The 22,623-nt window shown below is 40.6% G+C and overlaps 1 protein-coding gene across 1 annotated transcript in view; it reads right to left on the bottom strand.

Annotated features, from left to right (window-relative positions):
- Positions 1 to 362: 362 nt before the first annotated feature.
- The window catches only part of CNKSR3 (CNKSR family member 3), a 51,976-nt gene continuing 29,715 nt past the window's right edge, over positions 363 to 22,623 (bottom strand). The window contains exons 3-13 of the mRNA XM_082302653.1: positions 19,635 to 19,837; positions 18,239 to 18,326; positions 15,682 to 15,723; positions 13,680 to 13,799; positions 11,878 to 11,937; positions 9,046 to 9,114; positions 8,161 to 8,307; positions 6,352 to 6,476; positions 3,831 to 4,039; positions 3,270 to 3,359; positions 363 to 1,947 (exon numbers count right to left, since the gene is read on the bottom strand). Of these exons, the coding sequence (XP_082158779.1) occupies positions 1,649 to 1,947; positions 3,270 to 3,359; positions 3,831 to 4,039; positions 6,352 to 6,476; positions 8,161 to 8,307; positions 9,046 to 9,114; positions 11,878 to 11,937; positions 13,680 to 13,799; positions 15,682 to 15,723; positions 18,239 to 18,326; positions 19,635 to 19,837 (1,452 nt within the window). The 3' untranslated portion in view covers positions 363 to 1,648. The remainder of the gene's footprint in view (positions 1,948 to 3,269; positions 3,360 to 3,830; positions 4,040 to 6,351; positions 6,477 to 8,160; positions 8,308 to 9,045; positions 9,115 to 11,877; positions 11,938 to 13,679; positions 13,800 to 15,681; positions 15,724 to 18,238; positions 18,327 to 19,634; positions 19,838 to 22,623) is intronic.

Raw genomic sequence — 22,623 nt, 5'->3', positions numbered from 1 at the left:
TGCACAGCAGCAGTTCTGGTCATGTCTCTAGTATAGACAGCCATCTTGGGGAATGGAGGAGAGTGGCACAAGACAGACACTTTATAACCTGCTTTGATCAGAAAGGTCCAAACCAGCCCTCCCAGTCATCAGTGAGTCACAATCAAATTAATTGAGAAGTGAATTAAACACCCTGTCTCCCTCTGCAGGGCTGTGGCACAGCTTCATAAGCTCATTGCAGCAGAATGGTCACATCTTCACAAACGGGATTACAGTGTGTTTTTAACACTCCTGTTATCACATGTGATTCCTGCCCCAGTCCTAAGTGTAAACTAGCATTTAACTTCCCTCTTTCCCCACCAATTATTAAATATAAATCCTTCTTTTCAGCAAGACCAAAGGAGTAAAGGCTGTTGGCAATGTATCATCTACAAAAATAGTCTTATAATTATAAGGTAATACAAAATCTTATTTTCTTCTCATTTGACTAAGCTGTGCCCAACACTTCAATACAGGAAGATACAAACTCTATCTATTTAAATGTAAAAATATATACAACTATATTTAACATTTAAATATCTTTAAACACAACTGTTTGAATACTAACAATCTTATATACATTCCTTCTTAAACAATATCTCTTTAATATCCTCCTCTTTTGTTAAACAAGTTTTATTTTCCTCCCAAAATACCCAATGCTACTTTAAAATTCTGGAGGGGTAAAAATTAGAGCTATATAGAAAATAGCAAGATGTCTTACAATTGTAGTGTATGATAGCACATATTTTTCATAAAAAGAACACATCATTCAAAAACTGAACCACTGTAAAAGTTCTCATAAGTCCAACAGGACTGTCTTTAAAAGGTTACTTTGGTTAACAGCAAGTCATTCTTAAACAATTAAGGAAAAAATATATATTCTTTTACCACCTCTACAGATGCATTTCCTTGGCATGTTGTAGCAATCTGTATACCTTTACAGATGAGCACTGCACTGGTTCAGTGCTCCTTATTTGTACTGTGATTTCAATAAAATAGATTATATATAAGTTTGGATTGATTTATAATTAAATTAGTCCAACTTCCTAAAATCTCTGAATAAGAGAACTCTCTTCCTAAGACTTCACAGGAACTCTGGAGATCAGAGAAAGAATGGTAACACTACTACTTCTTCCTCATAAGGTTGATCTCATGCAGTACTCGAAACAGCATCACGAAGTTGCACAAAACTGCTGTTTCCCTGCTTATTTTCCCAGTCAGGAGAGTGACAACTTCTGTGAGCTCTGCATACTCTGACACCCAGCCAGTCACACCAGCCTCTGAGCATTCAGGCAACTAAAGTGTCACTGGACTTCACAGTAATGCAGTGCCTTCCTCTGAGTCATTATGCATATTCCAGGTCACATGTGGCCTCCACCTCACTGAAATTTTACTCATTTCCATGGGAATAAATGCCTTCAGTTTTTGGCCAGGAAGAGGAACTTGATCTTTATCTTTCTTCCCTCCTCACACTACGAAACCCTCTGATCCATCAAAAATGACAAAAAGGCAAAAGTGTAAGATTCTCCAGGAAAAGAAAACCGCATTAGTCACTGTGTGTCAGTTAAGCTGCAAAGCAGAGAAGTCTGACCAATGAGCAAAGGCACTTGGTAACAGCACTGGGGACAAGTCACTGAGTCAACAATTTCAGTCTTGTCATCCAATTGACCAGCAGCGAGGGCTCTGCCGAGGAGGATTTTGTGGACGATGTAACCGATGATTTTTTAGCACTTTCCTCTTGAAAAGGAATTGTTGCACTGTTGTGGAGGTCTGTATTCATAAAACACCTGCTGCCTCGAATATAATCTGTTCCCCTCACCAACTGCTTGTCAGACACTGGCCTGGAGAGGGGGTGCTGCTTGGAGGGGCTTTCCTCAATGATCGGGGGTATCCTTTCATTGCTGAAGTACCTGCAGAGGACATCTTCATCTGTACAAACAGGAGGAGGAAAACCAATTATTGCTGACTTCAAAACCCTCCATTAACATTTTCTATTTCTATAGAAGTATTCTGGTTACACTTCAAATACCTAGATCTGGGGTTTTGTTCATAAAACACCTGGACATACGCAGCTGTCAACAGATTAATGGCTTTTTACATCTTTAATGGTTTTTAAATAACATAAGTAACAAAATATATCCATACACAGGGAAGATACCGTTTGACTGTTATATTCTGGATTCACACACACCAAAAATGCTGGTACAGACTACCTTCATGCAAATCATTATCATGGGTGAGATGCAATAAACCTTCTTCTAATGTGTTATTCAAAATCCTGAAGAGACCAGAGTTGAATCCATGTACTTCTCAATGTAACTCATGAGTAACTTAAAAGCTACAAATATTACTCTGGACAAGAGAAATTAATTTTGCAGGTGAAGATGTAAGACCTTCCCTCCCTGGTTTTGACCAGTGATCTGTGATGCTTTCAGTTTTTTTACTCTTCCCTAGGTACCTGACCAAGGCAGCTGCTGCTAAAGACATCCTACTGGACTAGGCAGGCCTTTGGCCCTGATCCAATATAGCTTAAATACAAGCCTGCAGCACTTAGGTACATTTCAAGTATTAAAAAAGACAACACAAACCCAAAAGCCAAACCAAACAAAAAACCATCCGCACAAAAACCAGCCCTGCCACCTGGTGATCGCTCTGTTAGACTCATTACTTAGCTCACTTCTAACATCCCAGGTTGATGCTTCTTGTTATCAACTTCTGGCTTTGCATGAAAATAATAGAATCCAGCTTTGATTTTACCTAGAATTAGACATTAGCTTTCATAACTGATTCCAAGAATAAACTAGTCATCCTTATTTCCCACTCTAACATGACTGAAATAGTCTTTCAGATGCAAAAGAGGGTGGGAAGAGGACAGTGTGGGAGGTAAAAAAAGCCATCCAACTGAACACCCAATGTTATGAGCTTCTGTCTCTCTCGCATTCAGTGACGTCTGCAGAATATGTTGCTTTCTAACAGCAGTAGCAGTAAAAAGCAGCTCCTAAAAGGCCCTATATTTTACATTTTGAGAACAAAATTCAAAATGCTTGCTTCTACAACAGCCTCCACAGTAAGCTAAACAAAAAGACTTAGCAAAAAAGTAGTTTCACAATCCATATTAAATGCAGAAGAAAGGATAAGGCTGTGTGTAAAGTCACAAGTACAGATCTGCCCTAGTCATTCTTGCTAACATCACCCCAAGGAAATCTTGGAGAGGAAGAGAATAGGATGAGGAATGAAACCTAAAACCTTGCCTTTTCTCCCTGATCCTCGTGGCCTAGAGAAGGGTTCTGCAGCTCCTATCCAGCTTCCATCAGCAGGCATTGACAAAGGACGAGGTTTTCCTAGAGACAACATTGGAGGTTATGAGGAATGATATAAAGTTAAGGAAAACAGTTTTTAAACTTTTACTTTTCCCAGCTAAACAAAGGGAGAGATAGGCAATAAGGAGTTCAAATTGCAGAAAAAAAGAATATTTGAAGATACTTTCACTGGTGACATATAAGAAATCAATGTGCTGAGATTGAACAGCCGCCCTCTTGCTCATTTAGAGCAGGAGTGGACATAATGTTAATAACCAAAACACGCATGGAAATGGCTTTCTATAGCAGCAGAGCCCAGCTGAATGACATTCATTAAAGAACAACATCTAAGAAAAACTATTTCAGATGTAGAAATTTCATTCACATTCACAATTTGCACAGAATTCCCTTAAGAGTCATTAATAGTCTGACATGCAGTTTTCTAAGACAAGTCATTTCAGACTGACCAAAGCCCTTATCACAACAGTGGTAACGAGAGAGAAATGAACTCACCATAGGACTGTGTTTTTTCTCTCATCTTGGCTGGTAGGACATTTACTTCCACGGGATACCCAGGCAACTGATCTGAATCAGCAATAGTAAACCTTCGTCTTCGGCTTTCCTGATCCAGAAAAGAATTGGGAGACTCGGCGCCCTTGGACCCGGGCAGTGGCTGACTGCGTTTGTTGCCTCCTCCATACACAAAACTCCCCTTTTCATCTCTGAAAAGACATAGCACTTCAGTTAGTGGCTTAAAAGAGTTTAATGCTAAAGACATGAGTAGATTTGAAAGATACTTGTAGCACCCAGACATGCTCGTGACAACTGGCAGTGTGCTGCAAACAAGCTGGAAAAAAACCCCAAACAAGTCAGGTGATAGAAGACTTCATTATAGTTAACAAGGAGAAAAGAAAGCTACCCCCCTCATGCTAATTCACTCTTAACGAGCCAGTAATTTAACACACAGAGAAATCTAGAGGCTCCACTCCTGCAAAAGATTTTGCTAAATGAGACCTGTCTGTCTGTCTGCTCGGGAGTGATACATAAATTTATCCATCTCTGTGCAATTTTAACACCTATCACTTCCATCTGAGGGACTCTCCATTGTAGGAGTCCACTGAATATTTACCACCTTCTCTCCCCCTCCTTAGGAGTTTCAGTCACAGATTCATAGTGTGTATATGTATATGATTTTGATTAAATTCTGCAAGGACTTTTGGAAGAGAAGCTACCCTTCAAGTTAAGATTTGCCAGGAGGTTTTTTCCCCTTCCCTGTACATGTAGCTTGAAGCAACCATTGGCCAAGTCAGACATAAAAACACATAGCTGACTGTCTAAGCACACATATAGCCCAGTATTCATAGCAGTCCCTGGCTGGCACATCCCACTTGTCCCACTCTCCAGCAAGAACAATGCTACAGCTCAGTGAATAAGAAGGAGCTATTTATGGAGATGCAGAGACCAAAAATTGCACTCAAGTGTTACACCACAAATGTATGTACGTGGAGAGCTCTCCTACACCACCACCATGTGGAGACTGTGCCATGGGCAGGGAAACCAAACACTGCTCTCTGCCTCCCAGTGTGGACCAAAGGAGATCCATGCCAGGAAAGGAAGAGAACAGGCTGAGGGGAAAAAAAAAAAACAACCATCACACGAATGCACCACAGTTTCAAGAGAAAAGCAAAACATGCAGAGGTAAAAATAAATGGCCAAACAGAAGGCAAGCGAACTGTCCTTTCTCCTCTTCCTGCCTGCCACAGCTTCTCACATTTGCTTTCTTTAAAAGTCCAAGTCAAGATGCCTTTCCCTTTCCACACATCATCCAGGACAAGTTTTACAGCTCATATTGTGATTTCCTTCCTTTTCAACAGGGATTCAGGTCTAAAGACATCTGAAGCTCGATATAATTTTGTGTCTTGTTAGGAAAAATAAACAAATTGAGCACATGGAGATAATTCACCAATGTGCTTTAAATTTATTGATTTGAAGATAAGACTAAGGCATTCATCTGCTAAATCTATATGCTTGTTATTATGCCAAAAGATTTGGGGCTTTTTAATAAGAACTGAGCATGTGTAACCATAAAAGCAGGGAGAGAGCAGGTCAAGGTGCATCCAACTTCATAAAAGTGACCCCCAACCTTGGAAAGCCCCCTCCCTTCCCAGTCCTGCCCCAAAGACTGCAGTAATACAACCTCTGTCTCTGTATCAGCCCTTACATGACAGGAGGCAAGTGCTTTCCCACAGGGCCTGCAGCAAAAGGCCAGAGTTCCCATGCTGGCCTATCTACACATAACCTAAATGGTCAGGGAAGGCCAGAAACATGCCTGCCTTTCACATCTTGCCTGAAAACTCTTTTTTCCATCACATTCCCAGATCATCTGGCAGGGTTCTGGCATGAGTCAACATGGACTTGAGAACAAACAACTGTCAGCCTTACTGTACACATCCCTCCCCCTCCTGCTGTGTACACAGGTCTCCATTTTCATAGCTAACACCACAGGATAAAAAAATAAAAGTTGATGTATTGACTCTCCCTTCCCTTCAGTGGGAACATATTTTTTTAAACAAGTTCCAAGTTTAAAAATTTAACATGATAGGCATTATTTAACGTGACATTCTTTTCTATCCTAACTCCCAAAACAGTTACTCAGCTTGCTAAAAAAAGAAAAAATCCAACAGTGAAAAATGTTAGGGACAAAAATTACTTCTTGCTGTGTGCAGTTGGATTTAAACAGTGTCATAAACATAACTCCACAAGAAAACCAGAGATGACATCAGTTCATGTTCTGGGAACAACTCTCATCTATGTGGCACACAATAATCTTCTAGTAATAAAATCTGTTACGATCCTGGTAGTACACGCACTTGGGCATAAGTTTAAGCAATCCAACTCCTTTAGGCAGCTAGAAGTAAGTCTGAGATTTGCAGCTTCCTCAAGCTGATCTGCACAGAGCTCTAACAGCAAGCCAGCTCAGAAACAAGTGCAATGAAGGAGGTTTTTGTTCATTAGTGCACTTTTGTTTGCATACCGAGGCGAATATGGAACAGCTGGTGGAGGGGGTATGTACAGATCCAAAATGGCCGGCTTCTCTTTCTTCAGTGAGGTATCCACTGTGCTTTCTGGGGACTGAGTTGAAGCTGGTGGAGGACTGGTCTGAAAAGTTAGACAGCAATCAAACATCTGAGCATTCATTTAACATTCACAAAAAGCTAATGTGATAATCAATAGTACTGTTTTCATCCCCTAGTGAATTACTATCTCTGTGGTGTATAAACACTCTAAAAACTCTTAGAATCTACATTTTCCTCCACCCCCAGTTTTGGCTAGCTTTACAGGCCCTCCTACAGAAGTCCTGTCATGGGTAATGCACTCCTCAAGAATATTTTGCTCTTTCCAGTTCTTTTTTTCCTGTAAATTCCACAGACAAAAAAAGTAACTGAGACAAACCCACCTCTTCTATTTTTAGATGCATTAAAAGAATGCTATTTGTTAAATACAGATATGATTTGCAAGCCTTGTGAAGCTGGCATAAGCCACCTTTATTCCATACCATTCAATGCCTGGGGCATAGACAGGAATATAGTAAAGCTCACCATAAATTGGATGGATCATGGATCAATGGCTATAACTAGGGCCAGGGAAGCAAATTAAAAATAGATTTGGCATTGCTCATGTTTGCAGTTCTTTTCTATATATTCTCAGCATCTTTCCAGGCTCCTGTCTGCCTCTAGGAGAGAAAAGGTTTCAAAGACACTTTCACCTTTGTCAGGCAAGAGAACTGCCCCTCCCCTTTTTGTCAAGGACCTGTCCACTTAGTTAATTGCACTCCTGCACAAGCTTCCGCCTTCTACTGGTCAGTATGGTGCAACCCAGAACTGTAAAACAGCTTCTCCAATCACACCTTCCCCCAAGGAAACTGCTGGGTATAGCCTATAAGCCAGCCCACCCCAGCTTTTCACCCTGGTGGTACATGTCAGGCATGATGCCACAAAAACAGGACACAGGCGTTGCTGAAAGTAAGGATGAACAAGTAGTCAGGTAGTATACATCTCCTACCCAGTTTGAGAGAAATCTGCCTTCATGGAGACTTGTGATTGCCAACAGCATTTCAGAGATTTAAATTATCCCCATGGCTGTAGGGAGACCTGTATCTCCCTACATAGGGAGGAGGAGGGAAAACTCTCCCTGGTTTTATTAATTTCAGGTAATTAGTTTAAATTCAGTTAGGTTGTTTCCTCCTGTGAACATTAAGCCCTAAGGCTTTCTAATACAACAAGCCATTTCTCAACATGGTTATTTAAGAATTATTAACATCATTTTCTCTGTCTGCTCAGTACCCAATCTGTGACTTATCCAACAATCAAATCTTATTTAAACAAGTAGTTCAAATAATTTCTTGAAAAAACTACTCTTTTCCACTCTTCACCAGACTAAAAAGAGGACAAATATATGGAATAATCTAAGTTATTTCAGACATATTACTGTGATAGAGAAAGCATTTATTTATTGCTCCATGCTGATTAATTCCATACATATCAGCAGTTTTGCCTCAGATAAGTTCTCCTAGTGGCACACAGACTGATTAAAATGTTCAGCACACCTAGTCCCTTTGTGTACCAAGAGGGCATTATCTGGTTGCAAGGGGAAGAAAAAAAGAAAAAGAGAAGAACATTTTCCCTTTTATCTAGGAGCTATAGGAGGACAGCCATTTCACCTAACCTGCCTTGACCTATACTCAAACATGAGTACTTTGGAGCATTTATGGGATTTCTCTTTTTTCAAGCTGCAACCAAGACATTCCCATCCTGAGATCAGAGTGGAGCTGGCAGGGTCTCACCTGCACCAAAGGTGGTTTCCAGCGCAGGTTCTTCAGTGGAGCAGGAGTGAAATGAAAAGAGCCAGTAGGGCGTTTCTTAAGCAGCAGCCTAACTCCAGCAGGATTCTCTCGCAACTTTGCCACCAGATTTTTTAGTTGCCATCCAACCTGGAAGAGAATAAAGACATCTTTTATTTAGCATTTCTTTTCTGAAAGCAAACAAACAAGAAAAACCCAAATCCCCCAAGTCAAACTGTTTGTTTTAACATGAACCTAGAAGAGATAAGAGATCCAAAAAAGCCATTTTAAGAATTGATGAAAAAATTGGAAAACTCATTTTTTGCAAGGTTTTTAATTTTGTTCCCAAAAAAGTTCTCTACTTAAGCTGCAAACTAAATACTGAGCTATCAAGCAGTGCTCTTTATACCTCAGTTCCAGTCCTAGAAGGATGCATGGATATGTTTAAACTGACTAACACAGGGATTCACAGTGAAGTACTTTTGTCATGCTTCTTTCTCACATTGGAAGGCATTGTTTACTTGGCTAAGCAAAAATGTAATCATTACATCCAGGTACCCAGATGCAAATGATTGGACAATCGTTTGCAAACGACTGGGGGGCTTTTTAAAGCTCTTTATCTGCATTTCAGTGGATTGTAACAAGGCCTTTTAAAACAGGTCTTAAATGCAACATGAACTATTTTAATACATAAAGCATTTAAACATGAAATGCAGTATATTTAGTCAAAATACTACAAAGAATAAAATTTGTCTTGAAAACAAAATGCTAAAAAGCCTCAGCCATTTCACCAAGCAAACACCAGAACTGCCTCTTGACCCCATCCATTCAGCACCTGTGGTGCAGAGCAAGCATAGGGGAAGGTCTGTAGTGCTGCAAGTTACTCACCACAGTTTGCCGGTTAACCTGGATCACTTCATCACCAGCATGAATCTTCTGAGAGCGATCAGCAGGGGACTACAAAGAGGAAAACAAGGGTCATGTGCTGCAGCAGGTCTCCCTCCCTGCCATAACAACCCCCACCAAGCTTAGTCAGAAGTTGCATCAGCAATGCTCTTCACTATAGATAATTTTCACATCTGCTGACAACTTGAGAAATGTAAATTAATTAATTGAATTATTTATTTTATACTTGGGGAACTAAAGGGGAAGGGAGAAGGCACAGCCTCCATCTGTTACAGGCCAAGTTGTACTTAAGGCATGGGACAGTCTGCACTCTCCTTTTCCCTCCAGTTTGTACTATAGTTTTAGACAGAAATGGAGGCGGACTGAAGAGGATTTCTGCCCTAAAACAACAACCATCTTAAACAGCTTTCAAATAAATGTATATTTATTTTTAAAAATACATTAAGACTTTGAATGTACAGAATAAAGGACCAAAACCACTCCAATCCACAAGATAGATCCATTGCACTTTCCCTTTTTGTTTTCCAATGTAAAAAAAAACTTCTGACTTTAATGTGAAACTGCCTGCCTGAATCACCAAGGTCGGCAGATAAAAATACATGTTTGCATAAGTCAAATGTACATAGATAGGTATTTTTCAAATACCTAATAATAATAGACTTTAAAATACAATTTTCTTGGAACAAAACCTAAGCTCGGGGGAGCCGTTAGCAAGGAACAGATAAATATGTCAGTATTTACATTTATCAACACCTGGTGCTGCAGTTATTAAAAACACTCTCACTGCTATAACACACCAACTCCTACCAGCCTTGACAACACCCAAAGCACACAGACATGCTACCTTGGTACATGCACCCTGGTCACAGGACAGCAACTCCTCCCATTCCCCCCACCCCATGAGCAACTACCAGGCAGCAGGCCAGCTCTTCCCAGCGACTCCAGAATTAAGCACTGGGATTAAGGACTCCCTTCTCCACCTCATCACACCTTTAGACCTCAAGTAACTTTGTTATGAGAAAGAACTGTAAGAATAAACAGTACAACAAAGGAAGAAAACATGGGGAATTTGTGGGAGGCTCCAGCTATCATGAGTAACCCCATTTCTTCATTGTCTTCTTGCTTCCTCTGAGAGGAAATGCCTCTGTGGAAAGCTGCACATATAGGAGTCAACCAAGACCACGAAAAAATGCTGGGCCAGAGTCAAGTTTGTGAAAAACAAAATTTCAAGCTGTCCTTTGGGTGGCCAACAACTTGTCTGAGGGAGGGTGGGGAACCCTTGCACAGAGAACTCCTGCAGCAAGTGAGAGGTCACAGCACAGACACTGGGATCACACTGTGAGAACAGAGGAAAGAGCAAAGTTTAGCTCTAGGCCAACGTGACATGCAAAGTCACACGTGGGATGGCATAACTCAGGAATTCTCTTGGCTGACTCATACCAAATGGACTTCCCCAGTTCTTCCATTGTTCAGTACTGTCAATTTAGAGGTGCAATACCATTGCATTCCCATACACCAGCTCCTGGGGATAGCTACTAAAATACCATTCCAAATCTAGCAAGAAAAAAGAAAACTGAGCTAAGATCCAGCCTGGGTCACCTAAATGATACCATACCACCACAAAGACATCCGTTGTTCGCAGATCTCTCAGTCACTTGTCAAATTCTGTTGCTCCAAAAAAAGGAGTTTCCCCAAAGGAAGAACCAGTGTTGATAATAAAAAGCAGGCACTTAGGTCAACACTCAAAGCTACAGAAGGAATACAGACCCCAAATAAGACCTACATGCAGAAGCAGGTTGTCAGCAGTCAACACTATATTCTTTCACGTTTATCAGATGTTAAAGCTGCTGCAAAAGTGGACTTGGTCTCTGTGGCAGATCCTATATAGACTTGTTCCAGGACAATAGCATAAAAGCTATAGAACCTTTCACTCTGAACTGCAAGCACAGATTTCCACCCTCTCCTGGCTGGTCCCTGGACCTGGCAGGGGAACAACTAGAATCACTGGTTCTTTCCTATTCACAAAAAAAAAAAAAAAAAAAAAAACAAAACAAAAAAAAAAAACAACAAACACCAAACACCACCACACACACACATTGCTGCAAACGCCAAGTTTCTCTGCTGTTTTTTCTTTCAGTCACTGCTCCTGTACAGTAGCCTGTTTGAAAACACCACAGCATCACCTGCCAGCCTCAGCTGCTGGCTAGAGGTCCACTCCTTCAAGGGCTGCCCAAAAGCCTTTAATAAACTCTCAACTACAAAGGACTCATAGTGTACAAATAAAACAAGCAACCACCTGCAGTAAAAACTAGTTGCCTCTCTTGCCAACTATTTCCTTCCAGCTGACCACTCTTAAAGTCTTACTTGTTCATAGTCTTTTTAATCTGCAAGGTAATTTTGTCACAGGACAGCTCATTGATTTCATTACTCATTACTGAATTTAGCACACTACCACCTAAATGTTCCCATTAGGGGAGATTGCCTTTGCCGGTGGAGAGAAAATACATCCAAGACTTTGTTAAGCAAGATACCATAAGGGCTCAGAACAGCAGATACAGTAACTTATTAAAGCAATTACTTTAATGCCAAGCATTTGAACTAATTTGGTGTACGTGCAGAAACTGGTTTAATCAGACTAACAGTGAAACACGCAGGCACAAAATATTTACAGACTGTGGATAAACAAATGATGCATCACACAGTATTTAAAGCAGGTAATACCATGCAAGTCATATCTAAAACAACAAAAAGTAGTAAGTCAAACTACCTCAATCAAAGCTACTGTCTGAGTTAATCTACATTTACTTTACTTACATTTTCTGTAGTTCCAGTAATTACATGCAACCCATCATAAGTTGATTTTATGTACATTCCCTGAATATAAGGAAAAAATAAAACACAAGTGTAAAGACAAAACAAACCACATAACTTATCTGATTAAAGCACTATTGGCAACAGACTCAAAACATTATTAAAACCAGTTAACAATTCATATATGCTCCCTAGAAAAGTGTGTGGTCTAATATTACAACACTCTAAACTTCTTCGCAGATCACTTTTAGTGCAATTAATTATAATATTTATAATGACTTCAAATACCTAGTATATGGAATGAGACTTAGAAACACTGTCTGGTTGGTAATACCAAACACTGCTGGTTTTGCTGCCTTGTCGGTCTTGGGCCTTGAACAGAACTTTACTTCCCTACTACTCAGCCTGCACTAGAGAATTACAAGGTTTTACTAGGTGGCCACCAGCTGTCTCCATACAGAGCAGACTCACACAGCTGGACTACAAGTATTGCTGACATGTTCTTTTACAGCTTCTCTTGCTAAGTCAATATACAGACTGCCTCATAACCACAACGCTTACATAAGCACTAAAAGCTCCAGCAGAGTATTTGTGGCTCTGTATGTTAATGCTGAGTGTGAATACAAGGACAAACTCGATTAAGTGGGTGTTGACTATAAGAGCACCAAATCAAAAATCACAAACAGGCTATTAACTAATAATTACACAGATGACCCCACAAGAGGTGACCCGCACATTGGTTTCATCATTTATGAATAAATACATCTCTACTTTTCCTTTCTGCATCTGTTGTTAGAAACACACTGAGAAGTACGGAACTGGATGTTACTCAGGAGCTGAAAGCAGCTTACCACACTTGCTTTAAAAGTAGGTGGAAACTTAGATGATCTTTCTGACCCTTCCTCTCCAGCCAATTCCCTGCCTGTTTCCCTGTGAGTATCCAACTGTGTGCACCCACTTCCTTGTTTCTTACTTAGGTCAAGCTAGACTGACTCTGCTTCGATGCAGCTTGTGCATTAACAAAGAGGTTCCCATAATTTCAAGAATGTGTGACTAATTCAGTCAAATCCACTGGTCTAGGTAAAACTATGTAGCACAGTAAGACTGAAGCTTTCTCTAAAAATGTTCATCTCTCCTGCCTTCAGGGCTAGGGGTGAATACAAATGCAAGTAACAATTTCAACTCCCTCCAACTCATTCTAACACATCTGTTCCCTAGGCAGAAAATCCACCAAAATTTCAAATTAAGTTTCTCATAACCAGCACTCAGCTAAGTAGAATTCACTGAATGAACAACAGTCAGTAATGTGACATGGCCACCAAACACTTTAAAAAATTCTCATTTCCCTGCTAACAGCAAACCTCCAGAATCTCATATTCCTTTCAATCCTGCTATAAACACACATAAAAACGCATCTTTCAAAACACAAATACCATTTCTCATTACCTTCTCCCTCTCCAAGCTCCCCTAGAAAAACAAGTGGTTATAGTAACCTGAAAAAATAAAACTACTAGCTTCACAAGCATTTATAAATTCTCCAGTATCCTGGTTAACACAGAAATCTTTAACAATTTAGAATCAGAAATTATATTTGGGATCAAACCTACTCGTGTGCATATCTGTCTCTGGCAGCCACTCCATCTGACAATTGACCTTTAGGTTTCCTCCTCCATGCCTCTTTCTTTTCCCCACAGACTATTATCGGTTTTGAAATGCCTTATTATAAACACACACTTGCATTGGCCCACAGGGCTACTACCTATTAAACACTGGGAACATTAGGACACTCCAGAATTGCTTCTTACCAGGCCTTCCCCAGGTTTAATGTTGGTTAAATGGACCTCCTCCAGACAGGCACACTGGCTCATCAGTGGGTCTGTAGTTGATCGGATGGCTTTATCACAAATGCCATTTAAAGTCTTGGCCTGCAATGAGAACATACAAAAAACAGTTAGGAAAATTCTCTCCTGGCTTCCTCCTCTTTCAGTTTTCAAAAGATGTAAAGGAAATGAGTTCCAAAACCACTGGAATAGAGGATTCATTTGTACTGATCTATTCTACAGCATGTTCACGTCCTTACTGTAACACAGTACAAACAACGTGTTTCCATCAGTGCCACCTCACCATCACTAACAGATGCTGGCACATCCTCTGTCTAAAAAAATAAACACACAAAATACAGCAAAAAAATGAAGTTAGGGTTTGATTGCTTTAACCAAAATACAACTCATTAAAATATTGAAACATTTTGATGATTCCTTGTGGGAACAGCTGACAGTTTTTCATGTTCCTCTGTATTTCTACTATGAGAATACAGCTGGCCATGTGTCACAAAAAGTGATGTGCTGGCCACTAGCATATCTGCACAAAACCTTACAGTATAAGGTAGGACATCCAGCACTTAAGTGCTTCTGCAGTACTTCTCTCCACTGTGCCTCTGAACTGACCTCTTCTGGAATGCTTACACAGGCAAGGTTCGTATTTTCTTTTGACCAAAACATAACTGATCCTAAGCCAACATTATAACTAACAGCTAATTCTGACCTTGGCATGTGTGTCAGTAAAGTTGGAGGCAGAATGGCTTTGCTTTGTAGAACATGTAACTATCAGAATATCTAATTAAACATAAAAAAAAGAAGAAAAAGAAACCAGTCAAAAAAATCTGTGCCCTCTCTACACTCACAGGTTTCATAATGTCCCACTGTGTTTTCTGTCTTGACATCAACTGAAGCAAGGCTGACACTCAGAGTAGGTTACAAAAGCTTAGAGACGAGGAGAGAGGATTAGTACACAGTACTGATCAGTACTAACAGTACTTAGGTATAAATAGTTTGGGAACCAGCAAGGTAAGTCACCTTTCACAAGGGGCTGGAATCCTTCAGTCAAAGTAGACACACACAATTACAGAATGGGGGGGGAGCTGTGTCATAGGAAGACATTGGTTTGGAGTATAATGGCCCCTGGAAACAATAGCTCCAACCTTTTCTGTTTTGTTTTACGTCAGATTTATAGAGCAGCAATAAAATAAATGAAAACAATGTTTAAGTGTGAATGTGAGGAACTGCTCAAACAAGGGAATTCCAAACAACAATGCCTACTTCCAGTGTGGGTGTGCACAAACGGAAAAAGAAAGATGCAGAAAACTCCCTTTTACGTGGTCTCATTATTTATGAACAAAATTATTTTTAGTTTTTGTGCTACTAAATTCCTAAGCATCTATGAGCTACCGGAAGGCCTTATCAAAGAGCACAGCCTGGTTCATGTCAAAAGCAGGAAGCGATGATTAACTGTTACAAAATATAAAAAGCATTCCATTACACTCTGTGTTTGGTCACAAGGCTGCTTCAAACAACCCTGGTAACTCAAGCTCAAGTACAGAGCCAGAATTTCAGTCCTGTGGCAGGGCAGTTCTTTTACATGAAGAAGCACAATAAGGCAGAGTGTCTGCCTATTAAGGCACTAAATGCACTTCACAGGCATAATTGGTTTATTTAGCCTGTGATCACTTTACAGTACTACTCTGCCCTTGAAAATTTGAGGTTAAATTCTCTTGGAAAAATAGCTGTGTAATGAAACTTTAAGGAATACTTGACTCTGTGCTATTGTATTATCATACACACGATCCATCTGCTGAAATGTCAATGATTTCCTCTACATTAAAGAATATTTACAAAACAAGCCATAGTAATGTTTCCTTGCATGATGTGCTTGTGCATTTGGGACTGAAAAGCTGTTGTCAATACAATAGAAGCAACCGAAATGAATGTGATTGCAGACAGCTGAGTTTCAACAGAAACATAAACTTACCACAGTCTGGACTTTATCTTCCATGTCAGCCACAGTGCAATCCTAAAAATAAAACAAGAACAAAACCCCTATATTAACCAATAAGCATGGAAACAAATCATCTCTGAAAACTCTGCAAAACTTCCATTTTAACCTCAAATAGAAATAATTATTCATGCTGCAGGGATTAGTCAGATTAGTTTCACCCAGCAGGGCTCAAAAGGACTGTTAAGCAACTATTTTCTGGCCCTGGTAGAAAGCAATAATAAACCTTGAAAACTAAGAGAATGTAGGATTCAATTACAGCAGCTGACTTGTCCAGAAAAGCAGAACCCTGCACAAATAAAACCAGATTCTCAGAAGGCCAGGCAGATGTGTTTGCCTTACATAAACCCCAACTCAGGTACTCCTCTGTCCCAGGCATCAAAATGGATCTAAAGCATATTGTTAAAAATAGAAGGGAAAGTGAATTTATTAAAATATGCTATCAATGACATTCCTGAAGGGCAGAGGACTGCAAAAAAGGCATTATTTACACAGCCCAGGTATAAAAGTCTTTGAACTGAAACAAACTACAAACTATTGTTCATGTAACAAACTATAAAAGTCATCACTGTTTTCTGCAAGAAGTACTGAACTGGAGAATGATATTATTCTCAGATTTAAAAGTTTAAACAGCACATAAATAATAAAACAAGATGTACAATATCTACAAGGAGAAAACCCCCAAGCATTTTAATAAGCTTAAGAAAGAGTCATGTTGGAGAAGTGTGTGGAGGACTGTCCCCTGCTTTTCTCTGCTAAATACATCTGCACAAATCAATAGCAAATGCCACCTATCATCACGCAGCCAAAATGCTCAATATTGCAACGTCCTTCTGCTCCTACTCATTTCTGTTTACACTGTTAATTATTTCAATCTTAAAGTTTGACATAGAACTTTAAGTGGAGTAAAGTCCTGTCCTTGAATCTATATAGCTATCATCAAAGTTAACTACAATCTTCTTGCACTCCTGCCTTACTTATTATTCACTCACTTTTATACACCATTTATGATTATGCAGAGCAGCATTGGTTCCACGAGAGCCACTCTGGCCTCTTCTTCACCATTAGGACTGACCACCTGTTCCTATAGTCTATACCCTAATAAGAAATTCCTTTGAAGTCTAAAAATCCTCCTAAAGATTTTTCAACTGTATCTCTTTTCCACATCAGCAGACTCCTTCAGACTATTTGAGCATATGTGCACCATCCCAGGACAAAATCATGCTGGTTCTTCCCTCATTAATGCTTCTTCTCCTGTGCACCAACCCCGTTCTTTATTATAGCTCATATCAAATTGGCAGAGAAGTAGTCTGACATTTTTTAAAAGGCCAGGGTTGTGTTCACAACCTCCATTCCCCTCCCATCAAAGGCTGATCTAACCAAAAGATTAGACACCATTTTTAGCAGTTTTATTAATACATTCAGCAATCTCATATCTGAGTTCCTGTAGCACTCTTGGGTGAACACCACCTGCTGCTAGAAACACTGTTCTACTGCACAATCTGCATATCTGTAGCTGTAAATCAGCGACTGTGCAATTGCACACGGAACACCCCAGCAAGGAGAGCACTGAGCAGTGGGCATGTGCACCTTGGAGCACCCAGACCCCATCCTTTCACAATGACACAACTGACATAATTGGGTGCCACCACAGCTTGACAACTCAGGATGTTTCTGTCCTTTGACATCATCCCTTCAGCATAGGGAGGGAACTACACACGTCACCGGGCATGGTCCTTCAGAGTTTGAACGTTGTATGGGCACAGAATAATGGTTATGAGCAAGTTTGGCAGTCACTGAAGTGTGCACACAGTGCTTCATAGCCAAAGCAGTGCCACGCTCTCAGAACAGTCTCAAAGGCAGGCAGCATTATCAGACAGCAAAATTATGCCAATTGCCAAGATTGTCACAGTTGCTACATGTCCTTTTAGATGTTATCTGTACAAGCACTCATCATACAGCTGGTAAATAAAGTTTTTAAAAATACTGTAGTCTTGCAGTAGTGGCAGAAGCAGCCAGGCTAGTGGGACTTGCTCCTTCCATTACATGCAGCATTTCCCATTTGATGGCTAAAACATTCTGCATGGGACATGATCTATGGAGTCTGCAAGCATAGGTAGAAAAACCGATAGAGCCACATTTTTGTTTAGAGTTAGCACTGATAACTGTTTTTCAACATGCTGCTTGGAATGTGAAAATCTTCACATTGCAGATCAACCATTTCAAAGACTAACCCTCTTTCCAGTAAAGCTCAAGAAAATATGAGTATCCTTTAAGCTGCAGTCACTTAAGATACAGCCAGCAATACCAAAATTGGTAATTAAATTCAGGGGCAGGGGGAACAACAAAAAACACGACAACTCAGAAACACAAACAACTGACACTGACCTTCAGGGACGTTCCAAGTTAAAAGTAAGCTGTCATTCCCAGAACTGCCTTTCATTATTACTCAGCACAAAGCAAGCACATTACTTCCCCAAACATCCCCTTTCCTTCCCTTTTGGAAAGCAGAAAGGAAAAGAAATCAGCTGACCTTCTGAACAGTAGTAGTGAGGTCCAAGCAGAGCTGAATGATTCTGTTCTTCATTGATGAAAAGTCAGCAATACCTGTAAATGGGGTCCTACAACAAGAGAAAATTCTCCTTAGATTGGAGGGACTAGCCTTCTCCCATCCCATCTTATCAGTGAGGAAGAGCATATAGGAGTAAGTGCTGCAACTCTGACATTAGCACAAGTGTGAGGGTAGTTTTACAATGTAAGTATCCCTGACTGCATAGTCCTGCTCCACTCACAAAACTGGGAATTGTCTAGCCCTGTGGTAAGCAAGTTCAGAGAGCAGAACCAGAAGAAATGGTCGGTTTGCCAAACTGCAGTTCTCTCACTTGCAAGCTGAAGTCAAGTGATATGGTGGTGTAAAAATCACACCCTTGGGTTTACCAGTGAGTAAACCTCCAACTTTCTGACTGGACAAGGAAAAAACAATTCTCCAGAAGAAGAAAAATGGATTTTCACATTTTACACACAGAGGTGCAGCAAGACTTAGAGAAGAAGCATCACAGGTAGGGCAGCTTTAGGGCCTGTAGAGTCCTACATCTGACCCTTCAGACAGCTACAAAACCTAGAAGAGGGGTTGAGAAGTAACTATAGCAGTTTGAAAATGGACAAGCCAGCAATTTGCTGGCTGCGAGTTTCAGAAAAAAATTTAGGGTGAGCTGCCAGCAACAGAGTGAGAGGAGAGGACCAGGTGAGAGGCACAAACTGTTAACATCACTGCCTGGACACAGACCAACTCCTTGCTTAAGAGCAGGATAAAGGATAAAAGTGCTCCTTGCTGCCAGTCCCTGCGCAGTTATCCTCCTAACTTCCCTTCTCAGGAGAGCTAGCAAGGGCTTGGACAATTTGTGTTCATCTGTTACTGTGGACTGCACCCCTGCCAGCATCTGACCTGCTGCAGGTGTAACAAAATAACTCTGGCTCTTTCCAGGCAAAAAAGCCAATTAAGTAAGACAAAAAAAAAAAAGACAAAACAGCAGAAGGATAATCTTTCCCATTGCTCAGTTTTCAAATCACATAGCTAAGGCTGTGATTTCAGCAGAACATTAAAAAATCTTTCAGGAAGGGACTTGCCAATGACAAATAATTTAGAAGCTGGGAAAACCATGTGTATGAGAAACTGACCTAGAAGGGAACGCTCAAGCTTTTATAAATACCAGTTTGTGTGCAATGTTAACAGATTTATTTGTTTTAGCAAGAGTGGAAGTGCAAGAATAGATACCCTAGGTTAAATTTATCCACTAGAGGCCTTCTAGCACACCAAAAAAGGGGGTTAGTGACATCAAGATCTTTCCACCCAAGCATCTAGGAATTGCCCTACAAGGAGAAGCTATTCATTAGAGCAGCAAATTAAAACATGACCATTTTAATCTTACCTGTCCAACCATGCAAGCAAGGCCTTAGCAGCACCAATAAGCTCTACGACAGAAGTAAGGAAGTCAGTCGGGGGCTTGCGAGAGGTATTTCCATCATAATTTGAACTTTTCCTACGGCTGCTGATGTAATTTTGCAGATTGTTGGATGACCCTCGCAGCTTGAGAACCAGGTTCTTCATATTGTCTGTTTCAAGGCCATAGTTCTGCAAGGAATATTATTAAGCTTGATAAATATCCTTGTTGAGTTCTCCTATTTATCATACCACAAGTTAAAAGCTCATATGGGACAAAAAGTCTTGAGGATTTGCACAACTTTCTCATGGGTTTTGGCAAAAATACCTTCTAAGATTTGTTCTGCACTATAGCCACTGAAGAATACTTTTGTGGGTGCCAAACCTCAATTTCTGACATTAATAAGATTTAAGGACACTTTTTCATCAGAATGAAGTCCCAACATCCTAACAGATACCACTTACTTGTTAATAACAGGATTGTGTTGTTTTTCTTCTTGTTAAAGAAGAGCAAGCTTTTTTTTTTTCTTAAAATGTTTTCTATCCTGTGGTAAATAAACACTGAAGTAACATTTCATTCACAACTAAACATAAGCTAAATCTGGTAAGAGATGAAAACACCAAGAGGAAGCAAATGAAATTTTGCAATCAAAAGCTTGAGTAAATATTTGGATCACAAGTTTTCAGTAGCTGTGCTCCTTGACTACAACAGTGCAATTATTTGCAAGTTTGAGGACAGCATTAACATTACACATGGTAATTAAACCCATTTTTAGACATCATATTTCTCACTCATTTACAAAACCTAAAAAAAAAAAAAAAAAAATCTGAGTCTTGCCTACAACTTCAACTTCATAAATTCAAGTTCCTACTTTTCTTGAGGGAAAAATAAACCAACAACAAAACAACAAAAAAAACCCACCCCACCAGAACAAAACAAACAGAAAAAAATATAAGATCCCTGTGCTTCTCTACTCTTTTGCTGCTGCAGATCCTTGCAACTAACCTCCAAGTTCCATAGTTCAGTCAGATACACTATTGTCTTGGGGTGACAATTGCCTTGGGTACCAAACCAAGACAAATAACTACTCTTTCTACTTTACCACTCAAAATCTAAACCAACTAAAGCAAATTTTAATTCCATTCAATTCCTATTTTCCAGGACTTCCTAATACCTCCACTCAGGATCACAGCACCGCCCAGGCTGAAGGGGAGCTTCAGAGGTCTCAGACCAACCTCCTGCTCACAGCAGGCTCAACTGTGAGCTCAGACCAGCTTATTCGGGATTTTGTCTTCTCAGGTCTTGAAAATCTCCAAGGACAGAGACTGCACAACCTCTCTGGGCAGCCTGATCCACCTGGTCTGACTGTCCTCAGAGTAAGAAAGTGTTTCCTTATATCCAGCCTGAACCTCTTGTTTCAGCTTCCACCATGCACAGCCCATCCTGACAACTGTTACCCACCATGGTGGGTGCTGGGGATCTGCTGCTGGACCTCCATGGAGCCATCTCTTTCCCAGGCTGAAGAAGTCCCAGTCCCTCAGCCTCTCCTCAAGGGCAAGTACTCCAGCCCTCACCAAGCTGAGAGCCCTCCACTGAGCTTGCTCTGGTTTCTCCTTACCTTTCCTGTACTTAGGGCCAGGGGGCCTATTTAGACTAATGAATGAGACAAAAGGGTGATAAACACTCCCCTCCCTCTCCCATTAATGCAGACCAGGATGCTGCTAGGGCACACTGCTGGCTTGTGCCTCCATTCCCTCCAGGGTGAAGCATCTGTAAAACAGGCTGGAATATTTCAGATTAAGTCATTTACAAAATGTGAGACAGAATCTTTGACCCAAAGAAACACACCTCCACAGAGTATGGAGAGGTTTCAGCTATGCAGCTACCTTTAAAATACTACTACCTCCTATGGATAAGATCCCAGTGGGTGTAAGTTACAAAAGTGCCTCCCTCCTCCACCTCTTGGCAAGGAAATACCCTTCATGTGCAGCCAGGAGTAGGGGTTGAAAGGATGTGTTCAACTTTAAAAAATGCAAAGGATATCCTTAAATTTTCCAGGATCACAGAAAGGGAAAGATCTGGATTACTAAACAATTTTAAAGTACTCGCACACTGAGGTGTGTGAACTTACCACCTTTTAATTTTAATAAAAACAACATCAAAACACAAAAAGACCCCCAGCACCACAGAGCATTATTTGGATGCATTTCTTGCAGTTAGTTTTTTCCTCCTCTCAGAGGATTGCATATTAGTCTACTTGAAGGAATACTTTTCCACAAACACATCTGGATGTGGGGCAAATTCCTACGACCACAAGAAAGCAGCCACGTATCAGAATTCCTCCCCTTAAAGACGGGAAGTAGAGGATGCTGAGCCCCTGCTTTCACAAAGGGACAGAAAACAGAAAATACTTTTCCTATGCAGAGGTATAACCACCTAATCACTCTGATCAGAACTTGAAAGTTTTCATATAATTAAGTATCTCCAGATCTTTCCCTCTGTCATTCAGGTGCAGAAACTGTGCCAACTACCTGTGGGTGTTTGAGATTAGAGATGGCACCAGCATTTAAGAGGACACGTGTTGATATACCAGGTAAGATTTTGGACTTGGCCTTAAACATTCACATACCCCTTATCACACCTCTTTCACTTTATTCATACCACAGGTGAGCCTGGTGCGACTCTTCCAGTTCAGGTAGTTTTTAAATAATTCTGTCAAGTAGTTCTGAGTTTTGAGGGAGACTTCAGCAACACGTGTTGCCTCTAGGGATGCCAGCTCATAACTGCAACTGGTGTCCCCAACAGACTCTCAGGAGCCACATCACAGCCAAGCTCTAGGTCCCTGCTCTAAGCTCTCCTACGCTTCCCCCAAAGAGTCTACAGAGTGCACGTCCACTGCTAAACCAGCAGTTTGTGCCCTAGGAAAGCACTACACCTATGCAGCACAACACAGGGCACGCAGCTCTTTAGTACCAGG

Source organism: Coloeus monedula (genome assembly GCF_965178545.1).
Source record: "Coloeus monedula genome assembly, chromosome: 2".
Taxonomy (NCBI): domain Eukaryota; kingdom Metazoa; phylum Chordata; class Aves; order Passeriformes; family Corvidae; genus Coloeus; species Coloeus monedula.
This window is presented reverse-complemented; position numbering and strand designations above follow the sequence as displayed.